Source organism: Dromiciops gliroides, chromosome 2 (genome assembly GCF_019393635.1).
Source record: "Dromiciops gliroides isolate mDroGli1 chromosome 2, mDroGli1.pri, whole genome shotgun sequence".
In the NCBI taxonomy this organism is placed as follows: domain Eukaryota; kingdom Metazoa; phylum Chordata; class Mammalia; order Microbiotheria; family Microbiotheriidae; genus Dromiciops; species Dromiciops gliroides.
In genome coordinates, this window is record NC_057862.1 from 499951640 (window position 1) to 499968423 (window position 16784).

At 36.9% G+C, this 16784-nt stretch overlaps 1 protein-coding gene across 1 annotated transcript in view; it reads right to left on the reverse strand.

The window, feature by feature from the left end:
* Nucleotides 1-3963: 3963 nt before the first annotated feature.
* DCDC2C (doublecortin domain containing 2C) overlaps nucleotides 3964-16784 on the reverse strand; it is a 240992-nt gene continuing 228171 nt past the window's right edge. Inside the window, exon 12 of the mRNA XM_043981022.1 lies at nucleotides 3964-4123. Coding sequence (XP_043836957.1) covers nucleotides 3964-4123 — 160 coding nt within the window. The remainder of the gene's footprint in view (nucleotides 4124-16784) is intronic.

Here is a 16784-nt window from a genome sequence, read left to right on the forward strand (position 1 = left end):
ATCCATACAACAAAGTCTCTGGAACTATCTTCATATTTATTGTATAGGATATATAAAGATGAGAGAAGTGTGTAGACTTAATTAAGTTAGACTTAATCACTACATCTCTTGACAAGTAATCATTTAATTAGTACCAGAGTTGCATCTGATTAGATATTATCTTAAAATGTGTTATAACTGAAGAGAAGTCAAAGTTGTGTAAGAACATTACCTACGTATATGCACTTAACTATGAAAACTTTAAATTATAAAGACTAAAGTTTTTATTTTATATAGATACCATTATGGCAAAACTTTAAAAATGATCTTTCAATTCAATTTATAAAGCAGATATGCAATGAACATCCACTATTTAGAAGGTCCTTTGTTGGGTACTGGTTATACAAAGTTACAGAGGACTTAGTTTCTGCTTCCCAGGAATTTATAATCTATGGGGGTGGGGAGACATGGTAGACAACAGAGGACATACTCATGATGAAATATGCTGCCCACCTCATGACAGAGAAATGATGGACTTGTGGCGTGGAATGAGACATATATCTCTTGGATATGGCCAATGCTGGAATTTTATTTCCTTGACAACACATATTTGTTATAGGAATCTTGTTTTCTTCTTTTTTAAAAATGGGGAGGGGATGGTGGGAGGGAGAGAAAATAAATTTTTATTCATTAAAAAAATTATAAAATAAAATAAAAATATATTTCTGGCAAGTCTTTAAATTTAAATCCCTTGTAACATAAAGTGGGTAGATTTTTTGAGAGAGAATATATTTTTTGTTCTGACAAGATTTCTGGGAATACAGCACAAAAATTACTAAAAATAAAGATTAATTAAATACATCATTTAGCAAAGAGAGTCAATGCTAATTTGTAATTCCCATAATTGATCAACTGAAAAGCCTTTATTAAACATTTCATTGCGCCATGCACTGTGGTAAACACTAAGGAAACAAAGACAAAGTGAAAACACTACCTGTCCTCAAGAAGCTTATACTGTACTGAGAAGATAACAAGCACATGTTTCAGATTCACATTATATCAATATGGTAAAATGGAAAGTCTACAGAATTTAAAGGCAAAAGACATCATTCTTAGCCCTAGTTCTGCCCTTTACTACCGTACTACACTAATTACCATTTACAGTTTCAGTTTCCCAATCTGTAAAATGAAGAGTTCAAATTACATGATCTCTAAAGTCCCTTGCAACTTAGACACTGTAACCCTATGGTTTCTTCTATTATAATAGCTTCCTTACCAGCCTCTCTTCGGTCCATCCTTCACAATACTATTTCTATAATCTTCCCAACCATTGATTCTGAGTCTCCTAACAGATAGGACCTTACCTAATATACAGTATCCCTTATATATAGGGCCCTATGCTAGCTGCTAGAGAATGAGGCATGTACCCAAATACATAGAGCGCAAAAATAGATCTCCCCATGTCATTCTCCAACTCAAAGACCCTATTGTTGTTGTTTAGTCATTCAGTCATGTCCAACTCTTCATGACCCCATTTGGGATTTGCTTAGCAAAGATAGAAGAGTGGTTTGTCATTTCCTTCTCCAGCTCATTTTACATACCTGCTCTTTCCCACCTCCATGTCTCTGCTTGTATTACCTCACATGGATAAAATGGACTCCCTACCCCCAAATCTGTATACAGGAATTCCTTCTCTCCTCCTTGAAGCCTTCTCTGATCCTATTAATTGAAAGCAACCTATAACTCTTCAAAATTCTCATAGAACTTTGGTCCTCTACTTTTCATTTCATATTCTACTTTGTATATGAGTATTTGGGTACATGCCTCATCTTCTAGCATCTAGTACAGACCCCTAAACATAACAAGTATTTAATAAATGCTTGTGGTTTGGATCAAACCTGAATATCTACTGATGAGAATTCTTACTTCTAAGTATTTCATAGGACCAGGAATGATCTTTGCTCCTGGGGAAATCAAACCTATATCACAGCTTCTTTATTAACATCTTACCCAGATTTTGTATGGCTTTCATCTAACCAGACATCTCATTTAGCCAGTGAGTGGTAAAGATTTTCCCCACCATAGGCCAATACCAAGCTCAGTATTTCTTATTAGCCTCTGTATACTTTGGAAAAAATGGGACAGGGGCAGCTAGGTGGCGCAGTGGATAAAGCACCGGCCCTGGATTCAGGAGTACCTGAGTTCAAATCCGGCCTCAGACACTTGACACTTACTAGCTGTGTGACCCTGGGCAAGTCACTTAACCCCCATTGCCCCGCAAAAAAAAAAAAAAAAAAAAAAAAAAGGGACAAATCACATGCTCTCAAAAAGTATATTGGTTTTTCAATAAATAAAAATAACAAAGGATATGAACAGTTTTCTAAAACCCATTATATGAAAACTGCTCCAAATAGCTAATAACATGAGAAATATCCAGAAAATGCTATAATGCAAAAAATAAAGGTAGTAATAAAACTTAATTTTAAACAAACACATAGGAATATTGTGATAGAGTGTTCTGAGGGAGGTGAAGGTTTGGGCAAGAAGGAAAGGGAGAAAAATTAAGAAGTATAATTACTTCAAGGAAAGGCATCTCATTACTGATAATTTTAGGAATGTGTAAAAGAAATAACTAAATTTATTTTATTGTAACTCCCAGCTACAGTTTTTAGCTTAGTTTAAGTCTAACAACAATATAATAGCCCTAAGGTCCATGCAATTACTTCTGTAGTTTTAGGGAGTTTATTTCAATGAAAAGGTATAAGTTTAATCACAATAGCTATAAGCCCCCAGTTAGGAAAACAACTAACATCTATGCAGAAGTTGGATTCTTCTGTTACTTTCCATATTTTATCTATTTGAATGTTTTCCTCTCTCTCTTGTGTTCTCAGTTTTGTTGGCCTGCAAGCATGAATGATATGTTCTGATTATTCTTTTTATTTCTTCATGTTTTATTCTGATTTTACTTTGCTCATTTGCTATTTTGTTGATTTCATTTTCTGCCTTCTTTTAATCAGATTAATTAAATATTTTTCAATTTTGTTGATCTTTTTAAAAAACTACCTTTTAGTTTTATTTATCATTTCTATGGGTATTTTTTGTTACCAATTTATCTGTTTCTCCTCTAAATTTTAATACCACTCTTTTGTGCTTATTTTAGATCTGCTTATTTGTTGGCTTTCTAATTTTTAAAAATGCACATTCAGGCTCATTAATCCTCTCTTTATTTTGTTAATGTATATTTGTAGGGATATTATTTTCATCCTAAGGAGTAATTTAGTTGCATACCAAAAAATGTAGTATATTGTTTCACCATTATCATTTTCTTTCATAATTATATTCATTGTTTCTGTGATTTGTTCTGTGACCTACTCATATTTAGGATTCCATTGTTAAGTTTCCATTTGGGTCTGCATCTTTTGTTTGTGGTCCCTGAATCAGTGACTAGTTTTTGTATTATAGCCTGTAAAACCTGTATCAACTGTTTCTGCCTTTCTATATTTGTTTGCAATGGCCTCATATATGGTCAACTTTTGTAAATGTTCCATATGGTACTGGGAAATATGTATTTTCTTTTGCAGTTCCTTTTAGAAAATGCCATAAGTCTTTAATTCTAGTTTCTCCAGAAATTTTTTCAGTTCTGTATTTTCTCTTTTTTTGAATCTTTCTCTTACACTTGTCTAAAACTGAGCATGTTTTATCATGTTTATCATTCTTTTTATCATTTTATCATTTTTTATCATTTAGCTGCCCTTTTCCCCTTTTTTTTAAAAACACATTTTAAGGGGGCAGCAGCTAGGTGGCGCAGTGGATAAAGCACCAGCCTTGGATGCAGGTGTACCTGAGTTCAAATCCAGCCTCAGACACTTGACAATTATTAGCTGTGTGACCCTGGGCAAGTCACTTAACCCCCATTGCCCCACAAAAAATAAACAAACAAACAAAAAACACATTTTAATACAGGTATAACACTGAATGATTACTTCACTTCAGCTCCTTCACAGCCAAACCAGGAGGCAAGGACTGTTTAAGTTTCTCTGCCTTCTCTTTGTCTGTGATGACCAAGGTGTACAGGTACCTGCTGCAGTGAACCTTAAACTTCACATTGTCCTTGTTTTTCTTGATCTTGACAGATTTGGCCTGGCTGTGAGCAAAAAGTCTTTTATTTCCTCAATTTTTCGGGGTATGGTGGTGGTGGCAGTGGGACGAGAGGGCAGCATGGAGCCCAAGAGACTAAGCAACTGCCAAAGGGCCAAGGAAGACAGAAAAAACTTAAATTTGGGGGGGGGCAATGGGGGTTAAGTGACTTTCCCAGGGTCACACAGCTAGTAAGTGTCAAGGGTCTGAGGACGGATTTGAACTCAGGTCCTCCTGAGTCCAGACCGGTACTTTATCCACTGTTCCACCTCGCTGCCCCTACAGCCAGTATTTCTTTATTTTTTTTTCCTTTGTTTTTGTTGGTGGTGGTGGTGGTAGTGTGGCAATTGGGGTTAAGTGACTTGCCCAGAGTCACAGAGCTAGTAAGTATCAAGTGTCTGAGGCCGGATTTGAACTCAGGTTCTCCTGACTCCAGGGCCGGTACTCTATCCACTGTGCCACCTAGCTGCCCCCTATAGCCAGTATTTCTGATATAGGCCTCATTTCTAAAACATCTAGAGAACTAAATCAAATTTATAAGAATACAAGTCTTTCCCCAATGGAGAAATGCTCAAAGGATATGAACAGGCAGTTTTCTGATGAAGAAATCAAAACTATCTATTGCCATATGAAAAAATGCTCTAAATCACTATTGATTAGAGAAATGCAAATTAAAACAACTCTGAGGTACTACCTCACACCTATCAGATTGGCTAATATGGCAAAAAAAGGAAAATAATAAATGTTGGAGAAGATGTGGAAAAATTGGAACACTAATACATTGTTGGTGGAGTTGTGAACTGATCCAACCATTCTAAAGAACAATATGGAACTATGCCCAAAAGGCTATGGGGCCATGTATACCCTTTGACCCAGTAATACCACTACTAGTTCTATATCCCAAAGAGATAATAAGAAAGGTAAAAGGACCCACATGTACAAAAAAGTTAAAGCAACTCTCTTTGTGGTGGCAAAGAATTGGGAATTGAGGGTGCCCATCAATTGGGGAACGGCTGAACAAGTTGTGGTATGTGAATATAATGGAATACTATTGTGCTGTAAAAAATAATGAGCTGGCAGATTTCAGGAAAACCTGGAAAGACATAAGTGGACTGATGCTGAATGAAGTGAGGAGAACCAGGAGAACATTGTACACAGTAACAGCAACATCGTGTGATGATCAACTGTGATAGACTTAGTGCTTCTCAACAGTACAAAGATCTAAGACAATTGCAAAGGACTGGTGATAGAAAATTCTCTCCATATACAGAAAAAAGAACTTTGGAATATGAATGCAGATTGAACCATGCTATTTCTACTTTTTTTTCTTTTTTTAGGTTTTTCTTTTTTGTTCTGATTCTTCTTCACAGCATGACTAATGCAGAAATATGTTTAATGTGATTGTACATATATAACCCATATCAGATTTCTTTCTGTCTTGGAGAGGGAGGAGGGGAAAGCATGGAAGGAGAAAAATTTGGAACTCAAAAATCTTATGAAAACAAATGTTGAAAACTACCTTTACATGTAACTGGGAAAAAATTAAATAATATTAAGATTTTTTTTAATGTAAATGTCTGTTTCATTTTATTGGATCATTTATTCCATTTACTTTTTAAAATTATGTATTATGTTTATAATTGCCTCTATTTGTCTTTAATAACAAGTTTTTCAAGTTATTATTTTTCCTCTTTTGCTGTCAAGACAGTACTATGTTCCTTTAATTGTTTTAGCTTAATCTTTTTGAGGTACCCCTATTCCCATTGTCTTTGTGCCACTTACTCCTATATTTCCCATACTGTTTGTTACTCCTTTCTGTGGGGACCAATTTTTAATTGGGGAGTGCTAGCTAAGTGGCTTGCCTCAATATTAGGGCCAGGAAGGAGACCAGTAGCCTCCCTCAAAACAGAACAAGATTTATTTTAACAAGAACAAACTTTAAAAAAAAAATCACAAACAGGATCAGTAGGATCAAGGGAAAGGAAATAAAAATGGGGAAACGGAAATTATAATACCTGAAAAATACCACCGACCAGGAATCAGCTGATAATACTCAGCAGAACGCCTGTCGCTTTCCAGCTTCCACCTAGAATGCCCAATTCTCCTCCTCCAAACCTAGAAATACCCCACACAGCCCCAGCCAATGGGATGGTCGCTCTGACAGTCACATGACTGCCCTCACTAGGCTTCCAATCATTATAATTTTGCCAGGCCCATGTAGGCATTGGCAAGTGGTGATGATGTGAGGTGCCAGAGCCCTGGCTACAACCAGTGGGTGTAGCACCATGCAGTTTGCAGAGCCCCAGGCCAGTGCACGCCGAGGTATAAAAACCTCAAATAACAATTAATTCTTTACATTTCCCTTTGGGCTTTTGCTTTTTAGTTCTTTTTTCTTTCTTGCTTTTTTCAGGTTATTTAATTCTTCCTCCATTTTTTTCCTCTCAATTATTCCAGTATATCCTCCCTTCTTCTCCACCCCTTCAACTTGTCCTGTATATTAGTGTTTTAAATTTCTTTTTTTTTTCTTTTTTTTTTTAGTGAGGCAATTGGGGTTAAGTGACTTGCCTAGGGTCACACAGCTAGTAAGTGTTAAGTGTCTGAGGCCGGATTTGAACTCAGGTACTCCTGACTCCAGGGCCGGTGCTCTATCCACTGCACCATCTAGCTGCCCCTTAAATTTCATTTTTGTACCTCTTTCCAGAGAGGATTTCTCTCACTCTATTCATCACGCATCCTCTCTTTCTGTTGACTCTAGAATTTCATTCTCTGGTTCATGATCCCTGTAATTATCTAGTCTCTTTCATTCTCAATATTTCCCATGAAATCAAAACCTCTGAGGCATCCATTGTGGGCTCTCCCTTCTAGGTCATTCTTTCTACTACCTTGTAGAGTTTGTCCTGCAGATTCCACTTTTCCATTGTGCCTCACTTCCAGCATAATGTCAATTCCTTCGGATGACAGAAAGGACTATATGTCTCATAGTAGGACCCCCATACCACCACCACATACCCCCATTATACAACCCACAAGTGGTTTATTTTCTCCCCCTGATTACCTTCTCTTGTCCATTTGCCTCAAAATGTCCTCCCTGAGTCAATGGCCTCCCACTTGCCCCTAGAAGTTCCAATTTATTCCCCTCCCTAGTTAAGATGAATAGTCTTCTCAAGCACCAAATCCCCTTTACTATACCCAACAAAAGGTCCCCATATCCCTTCATGGGATATCTTTCTTCACCCATAGAAGCGTTCATCAGTGAAACCCCTTCTCACCACCAAAACAAGGCCTCCCTCTTTTCCCCCCTTTTTTTAAATTCTTCTCTTACCCTATCTCCTTCAGGCTCTTGTCTTCCTGAAATCACGGAGGTCACCTTCCCCTTATTGTTGGCTCTCAGTTTGAATGAAGAACATCACACTCTTCTTTATTCCCCTGCTCTCTTACCCACCTTTCATGCAGACTTCTATTTCATAATGTAGTCCCACCAAAAAAAAATGTATCCACCTCTAGACAAGATGTTTCCAGGTTCTGTTTTTAATTCACCAAGCCCACCCCTTCATTGTTACCCCCACTGGACTATCATCTTCACTTCCATCTCTTTGTATACATTAGAAAGAAGTCTCTCACCAATCTCTCTGCTCTTACCTGGTTGCTGTTGCTGTCCTTGGTTACTGTGTTCATTCATTCCTTCTTCATTTCTGTTGTCTAGGGTGTTTGAGGTGCAAATAATCTCTTCAATTCTGGTTTTCTTTCTAAGAATGTTTCAAAGGCCTCTTCATTATTAAACATCAATCTTTTTTTTTCATTTATGGTTAAGATCAGACTTACAGGGCTGGTCATCCTGGGATGCATTCTCAGCTTCCATTGCTCTTTGGAATATGTTATTCCATTCCCTATTACATTTTCTGGTGGGTGCACGATAGTCTTGGATTGTTTAAATTTCCTTCCCTTTGTATTTGAAGATTTTTCTCCTTAACATTTAAAAATTTTGTTTCTGAATTGAATTATTAAATTAAACCACTTTATGTCTTAAAGTTTGTGGCATTGTTTTTTGTTTGTTTGTTCATTTTCCCTGAAGGCAATCTATGAATCCTTTCCTTTGGTATGTCATTTTCTGTATTCAAAAATTCTGCACATTTCTCTTGTATTATTTCTTGCATTACAGTGTTCAGGGTTTTTATCTTATGTTTTTCTGGAAGATTCTAAGGCTGACTCTATGCATCCTGTCTTCTAGATGCATATGTTTCCTTGGATACTGAGCATATTAGCTTTTACTGGTGTTTGGTTTTTTGGTTGTTTTTTTTTTTTTTGGCTTCTCTTCTAGATTGTCTTTCACTTCTATGTATTTGCATTCCTCATTTAATGATTTTTTCTTTCTTTGGGGAAGACCATCACAGATTCAAGTTTTTTATTCTGACCATTATGTTTGCTATGCAGCCGATAAATTCTGCTCTTATAATTTTCATTTTTCTTTTAAACTTCCCAGTGGTTTGTGTTGTGGTTCCATGTTTCCCTTGCATTCCACAGGGTCATCTATCTCATCAAATGTTGGATTGTTTTCTTTTGTTTTATGGTATTTATTCACATATACCTGAATTCATTTATTAGATTATGCAGGTCATATTTCTTTCTACTTTCAATATTTTCCCACTAATCTGTTTGTGTTCAAGATAATTGACTTTTCTTCCTGAGATCTTTAAAAATTTTAGTCTTTTTACTTTCCATTAATGATCATTTTCTGGCTCCTTTCCCTCTGATGATTGTTTCTTTAGGGGCTGGATTTTAATGCACCTCAGCCTCTTCCCAAACTGGGCAATTTGTGGCTTACTAGCCTGGGTCTCTACCTCGAGTGACTTTTGGTGGGAAGGAACTGTGCCCAGCTAGATGCTGATCTCTTTCCCTCAGGTTTAATGGAGCGCAAGAAGTACCCCATACATAGCACCCTGTCCTGGTATATTGTCCTATTATATCTCTTCCTTAGTTCTCTGCCCTGTCACTAGCAATTCAGAAAATTGCAATTCTGGTACTACAGGACTGATTCCTGAAGGCTTGGGGCGGGGGGGATAGGGGGAAAGAGAATGGGATTGGGTTTTGCTGCAAATCTGTGTGTTGGATCCTAGGGTTGGTTAGTGTAACTTCAATGTTGGTAGCATAGTGGGCAGAGATAAGTGAGAAGGAGTGCTAAGTGAGATCAAGGTAGGTGTCAATTAACTTTTCCCCTTCTTTTGGATTCTGTATGTCCTAAACTAAGGAGATTAAAGGTGTTTTAAAGGTCATGGGGATCATCTTGTTCATCACATGACAATTCCTCTCACCCCCACCTTCAGTGTTTTCTTTGAGATAACTTTTAAAGTGTCTGTCTCCTAGGAAATTGCAGCTTTCATTTATTTTTTGAAATAAGGTAAGCAAACAAGTTTTGAGAATTGCCTGGTTATCACTGAGCTTTTTAGAGTCTAGAAATGGTTAGTAAATCATCAGCAGATTACAGCATTTGATTTGCAGGTCTACAATAATTCTTGTTCTTGAGTGATCCTTGTGAAGTCCAAAGAACTGCCAAAGCTTTTTATGGAAATGTATTGCTTTTTAAAAAGCCCTAAGTTTATGGAACAAAAGATAATAATGGTTTCCATGTGTGTGTGTGTGTGTGTGTGTGTGTCCATAGGACAAGGTCAACAGAGTAGCAGTTGCTTGATCATTGGATCTAGTTAAGTCCATCAACATTTATTAAGTATATACTGTGGGCACAGTATGTATGTATGTATGTATGTATGTATGTATGTATGTATGTATGTATGTATGTATGTATATATGTATGTATGTATGTATTTCCTAAGGTGAACACAATAAGGCAAGCAACCTTTCCCCTTCCTACCTCTCCAGTCTCATCCCATATTACTCCCCTGCAACAAGCTTTTGTTTTCTCTAAAAGGCATAAAACTGTTCCTGGAACTTTATTGACCCCTACCTCCTTTCATACAGCTTCCTGGTCACATAAAAAGCCCTTACTCTATGGATTTAGTGCCCCGTGGATTTAGTGCATGTCAGAAGACCAAAAGAATTACCATTCCCTGCTCTGTTGACTATATGTAGATGAAGTCAGGGCACATCTAGAGAAGCTAAGTGCCACCATATGTGGCATTTTTGTATGTCCTTGATGCATTAGGGGAAAAGAAATTTCCTTCTATCAACTGCTCAAAAATGTAAGAGTTCTTCATTTCATCCCAACACCCAACTTGAATTAACACAGTGTTAGAATAAGGTTTGCCTCCTACATTTGTGGTCTATAAATGTTTTTTTTATTTCATTTCATTTATTTTTTTAAAGAAAATAAATTTTTTATTCTTTTTTTCCAGATCCAAATCTCTTCCTCCTCTTGTCCCACCTAATAAAAAGGCAAGAAAAACAAAACCTATTAGAAACACATATAGTCATACAAAGGAAATTTTTGCATTAGCCATATTCTGAGAGAGGAAATGAAAGAAAAATATATTTCAATCTGCCCTCTGCATCCATCAGCCTGGAGGTAGATAGGACTCATGTTTTGAGTCCTTTGGAATAATCATTGTGTTGATCAAACTTCTTGATTATCTGTTCAATACTGCTCTTACTGTTAAAATTTTTTCCTGCTAACCTCACTTTGCATCACTTCATACAAGTCTTCCTCATTCATCATTTCTTATGGCACAAGAATATTGTTATATTCATATAGGATAATTTTGGCGGCAGCTAGGTGGCACAGTGGATAAAGCACCAGCCCTGGATTCAGGAGTACCTGGGTTCAAATCTCACCTCAGACACTTGACACTTACTAGCTGTGTGACCCTGGGCAAGTCACTTAACCCTCATTGCCCCATAAAAAAAACCATATAGCATAATTTGTTCAGCCATTCCTCAATTAAAGAGCATCCCCTCAGTTTCCAATTCTTTGTTGCTATGAAAAAAGCTACTATAAAGATCTGTACATATGGATCTTTTTCTTTCTTTGATCTCTTTGGGGTACAAACCTAGTAGGTCTATGAAATTTTTAAAAATATATTTTAATAACCATTTTTCAATATAATTTATTTCCTTTGTAATCATATACAGTTTGTTTAAAACTATTCTTCTGAGAATGACCAGACTGCCAACGGAGTCCATGACATAAAAAGTTTAAGAACCACTGACTTAGAAGCTATGTACCCTTGGGCAAGTCCCTTAAAATCTCTCAGCTTTAGTTCCTACCACTGTTAAATGAGGCTAAAAATACCTGCCCTATTTACCTCCTGATGTTATTGTAAGGATCAAATGAGATGATATATAAGAAAGGTCTTCAAAAACTATAAAATGCTATACAAATTGTGGGATTATCATTATCCCCTGACTTCCAGGTTCAAAGAGGTTTTCTATGCTCTATTGCCTACTAGGAACAGTCCTGTAACAAACTGATCTCACATAAGCTATTGAAAAGCTGTCAGGTCCTACCAGACTCAGAGTCAATGATCAGAGGCGATAGCTCAGAATCTCTCTCCCTCACCTAAGCTATGCAGTCCCCTGGGCATTCATTTTATAGTTACTTTTAGTAGTGTGTCTTTCTCACATTTGACTTTCGTAGTTATTAAGTCCTTGGGCCTCTACTTTTTTCTAAATTCTAGCCTTCTCTGAGTTCCAAGTACATTCTGAGTTTTTACAGTAACTAGAAAAATAAATTAAATGCATTTATAACAAGGCTGTGAAACATGTTTTCTAGGCATTCACTAACTGACAGGCAGTGAGCTCAGCTTGTTGAAACAACTTAGCAAAATCCCAGTAAGAGGAGTCAACGGATAGAAAATAGAATGAGGTTTCATGAATAAGAAAGCAATTTTCTTTCATACAATATTGAATCCTGGAGCAGAGCAATGAGATTATTTTATCATTTAGAGCTATTGGGTTGGAGCCATATTGGACTTGGATGAGATATCTAGATTTCAAACCATTTTTTTTGGTCTAGTACTTATTATAAAATATTTCCCTAGCCTGACTTGAAACAACAGAAATACAGAGATCTCAAGGGCCATAAGTATATAGCAGTATGCCCATACCATTCACAAGTCACCATATTACCACATTGTTTATTAATAGTAGGCTTATATGTATATCATATTGACCATCAATCATTCAATAATATGAAATAATCAAATCTCAGTCCTGAAAGATACCTTGAAAGGGATCTAGTCCTATCCATTTATTTGAGGAAATTGAGACTTAGGGAGGTAAAATCACTTTACAAAGGTCAATCATTCGTTCTTTCTTTTAATCAACAAACATTTAATAAGCAACTACCATATGCAAAGTACTATTGTTCTTGGTGCTGGAAAAGATAAAATTTATTAAATTACTTTAAAATTTAAATAACAAAAATTTAACTGATAGTCAAAGACTATAAGCAACTACAATAAATAATATTTTATGATAAGTGCATCAGAGAAATACCGAACAAAGTTCTATGTGAAGTCTAAAGAAGGTCACTAGCAACCAGGGAGTTTAGGGAAGGTCATCCAGTCAGGTTGCTGTCCTTTATGTACAGAGAAGACAAGTAGCCCACTATCAGTAAGAAATACGCTTTCTAGCTTGTTTTCCAATAGTGATGGTGCATTTGCAATGATCCATCTAAACTCTTTTATGCAGTTCCTCTTGTGAACAATGGGATATATTTGTAAGGCAAATGACCAGAAACAAGGATACCATTTATGCCTCTTAGAAGAAAACAAAACTAATTGAGCCCACACACGAGACACAATGTGTAGACCTTTGATGTATTATTACTGCTCTTTGGAAACCTAAGTTAACCAGCAAAAGATAGAAAATATGCCTACCTACAGACATCATTGTTCTTAATGTTAGAAACCAATGTTGTCGGGGCAGCTAAGTGTCGCAGTGAATAGTGCACTGGCCTTGGATTCAGGAGGACCTCAGTTCAAATCTGGCCTCAGACACTTGACACTTACTAGCTGTGTGACCCTGGGCAAGTCACTTAACCCCAATTGCCTCACCAAAAGAAAAAGAAAGAAAGGAAGAAACCAATGTTGTCAATTTCATCTTTATCCATTAGTAGTATCTTAACTGAAAGGATAGAATACTTACAGTTCGAAGGACTTCCAGAAGTACTGAACTTGAGCCAGAATATCCAGGTTAAAGTCCTGCCTCTATAAAAAATTTTGTCACTTTTGCATGTTACTTAATTTGAGGGAAAGAGGGGTTCAGTTTCTTTACCTGTAAAATGGGAGAAAATAACACTTTTACTACCTATTTCATGGATTTGCTGTAAGAATCAAATAAGAAAAGGTTAGAGCACTCTATAAACTCTAAAATACTATATAAATGTAAGCTATTATTGCACTTAATAAGTATGTATTCTCTAGAAGTTACTTTAACTCCAATAAGCAGGGCCTGAGAGGCAGGGACACAGTAAGTAGAGGACTAGCCTAGGGATTATTATGAAAATCCCATCTCTGATACATCTTATATAACCCTGAGCAAGTTACTTAACCTCCAGGTTGTTGTTCCATCATTTCAGTCATGTCAGACTCTTTGTGACCTGGTAGGGTTTTCTTGACAAAGACTCTAAAGTGGTTTGTCATTTCATCTCCATCTTATTTTGTAGGTGAGGAAACTGTAAACAAACAGTTTTACAACTGTAAAGGCAAATAGGGTTATATCACCTGCCCAGGATCATAAAGCAAGTAAGCATCAGAGGCTGGATTTGAATTCAGGTCTTTCTGACTCCAAGCCTGGAGCTCTAACCTCTGTGCCACTTAGCTGCCCCAACCTCTTGCTACCTAGAGACAGTTTCTCTAATGGTACAAATTGTGGAGCAGCTGAAATTAGTGGATGTAATTTCCTCACTGGGAGCTACCGATATTGAAAAAATGCCAGATCAAGACAGCCCCACTCACCTCTTCAAAAGTAGGGCCTATAATTTGTAGAATATATGTGGTTAATTCCCAGTATAATTATGGTTGTTCTGCATGTGGCATGGATAAATTCCTGATCTGGGATTTGCCCCCACCCAGTCTTAAGGGAGATCTCCTTTGTAGAAAGTAAGAGGAAGCATAAGCCAGCACTATCATCATCCCAGCAAAGACAGTACCCCTGACCATCTTAGACAAATCGATCTTTCCTTTACTTTCCTAAGCCTGAAAGGTAGCAGTATAAGGCTAGCATTTTGTCTATCTACCTACCACACATCATCACACACATAAAATCTCTGTAGACTAGGGGCATAAGAAGGGGTTCAGAAGAAAAGTCATTTTCTCTTATTGCTCTCAAGGGGAAAGTAACACTTAACTCACTATCCCCAGCTTATCTCCTTCCTACCAAACACTGATTACACAAAACAGCACCAGGAACAGCTAGTTAACCTCTTTATCAAGGCAAGTTTCCAATAGAAATTAGAAAAGTTACATACACTAGAAAAGGTGAGAGAATATGTAAGAATGGATAAGCTCTTTAGTAAAGTGATAAGATTTTAGCTCCCAAGAAAAGAATTACCTCATTAAGGGGAGTCCATTCTTAGATATCTCTAGAGTTGCAGGCACCAGAAGTCAAGGGACATGTTGGAAGACCAACTTCCCCAAGTGTCTGCAGCTCTAGGGAGATCTCCTGTCTGCCATTCAAAAATCCACACTTGCCTCTCCATTTCAAACTCTCTGCCTTTCTCAGCAGCCTCTCTAAATTCAAAGAAGGCCCATTCTCCATTTATGCAGGTAAACTGTCCCAGCTGTCTTTCAGTCAACCGAACATGTCTCCTATTTAGGGTAGTGATCTCCAAATTTTGTTGTGTACTTCATCCATTAAAAAAAAATTATGAATATGCACATAAGGACATATTTATGTATTCATAAATTATACTTACATATAATTATATTTATATTAAATTTATATCTAAGGTATATTAAAATTATATATTACTGTATTAATATATTTATACATACACATTACAAAGCTTTCACAAAAAAATAGAAGTTACAAAATGATCCAAAGATGAAAGAATTTTTGATCCTATAGTGAACAGTGAATCACTAGAGTTTATCAAGTAAGAGAGAGAGAGAGAGTCAGATCCGTACTTGAGGATAACCATTTTGGCTACTGTAGGAAGAATGGATCAGGGAGATGATAGACTTGAGATAGGAAGGTCAATAGTTGAGGTGAGAGATGATGAGGGTCTGAACTAGGGTGATGGCTTTATAAGTAAAGACAAAGGGGCAGAGATTCCATGGTGGGATAAAATAACATTATTTGCCCACTGACCAGCTATTAGGAGTGACAGAATGAAAAGCTGAAGATGACACAAAAGTTGTGAACCTGGGTAAATAGAAGAACAAGGGTGGTGCATTTCAAAGTAATAGAGAAGTTTAGAAGTGAAAGTGGATATTATGGGAAATATAATGTGCTAAAATCTGTGATGAGAATCACAACCCATCCATGACTGTCCCACTCAAAGTGAAACCTACCAAACCTCATAGCTATTGTCCTCCATTTCTCTGGTTTACATTCTCTGCTGTTTACACTCACTGCCTCCACTCTTCTCCATCCACTCAATTCTAAACCTTCTATAATCTGGCTTCCAACCTCCCCATTTGACTGAAACTTCTCTCTCCAAATTCACCAGTCATCTATTTGCCAAATCTAATGGCCTTTTCTCAATCCTCATATTTCTTAAACTTTATAAAGCATCTAACACTATCACCTTCTCTTGGATAGTCTTTCTTCTTTTGGTGTTCATGTCACTGCTATCTCCAGGTTCTCCTCATGACTGTCTAACCAATCCTTTTTTGTGCTGGATCTTCATCCAGATAACACTCCTTAACCATGTGTATCCCCTAAGATTCTATCCTAGCCCCTCTTCTCATTCCTCTATAATATCTCACATGGTGAGCTCATTAGCTCCAATGGATTCAAGTATTATATCTATGCAGATGATTCTCAAATCTATATATCCAGCTCTAATCTCTCCTGATCCACACTCTTACATCATCAACAGCTCTTTGGATATTTCTAACTAGATATATCCTCTATATCTAGGCATTTCAAATTAAACATGCCCAAAACAGAACTCAGTACATTTTCTACAAATCTCTTCCCTCTTCCCAAATTCCCTGCTACTGCCAAGGGCACCACTATTGTTTTGTACATTGTCTGGCTCCTCTGCTAGTAGGGTATTTCACTTTCGACACTTACTAGCTGTGTGACCCTGGGGAAGTCACTTAACTCCAATTGCCTTAAAACATCTGTGGCCATTTCCAGTCATCTTGGATATAGATATAGGTATGTATAGATATAGATATAGATATAGATATACACACATATTATATTATATATGTGTGTACACATGCACATATATTTTATGTGTATGTACATATAATTTATATATAATTTTGTTTATATATGTATGTATGGTGTATGTACATGTATATGTGTATATCTATATCTTGTCACTGGACCCAAATGGCTCTCAAGGAGAAAGTGAGGTTGGTGACCTTGCACAGCCCTCCCTCACTTAAACCCAATTCACTACAGGTCATGACATCACTCAATGCCATGGTCCTCTTCGAGAATGAAGGACAAATAACAACAATTCTAGAGGAACATGAGTCCCTGTTGGCTTGGACACAGGATTGAGATTCACAGCCCTTGCATTCACTTCCTGAATCACA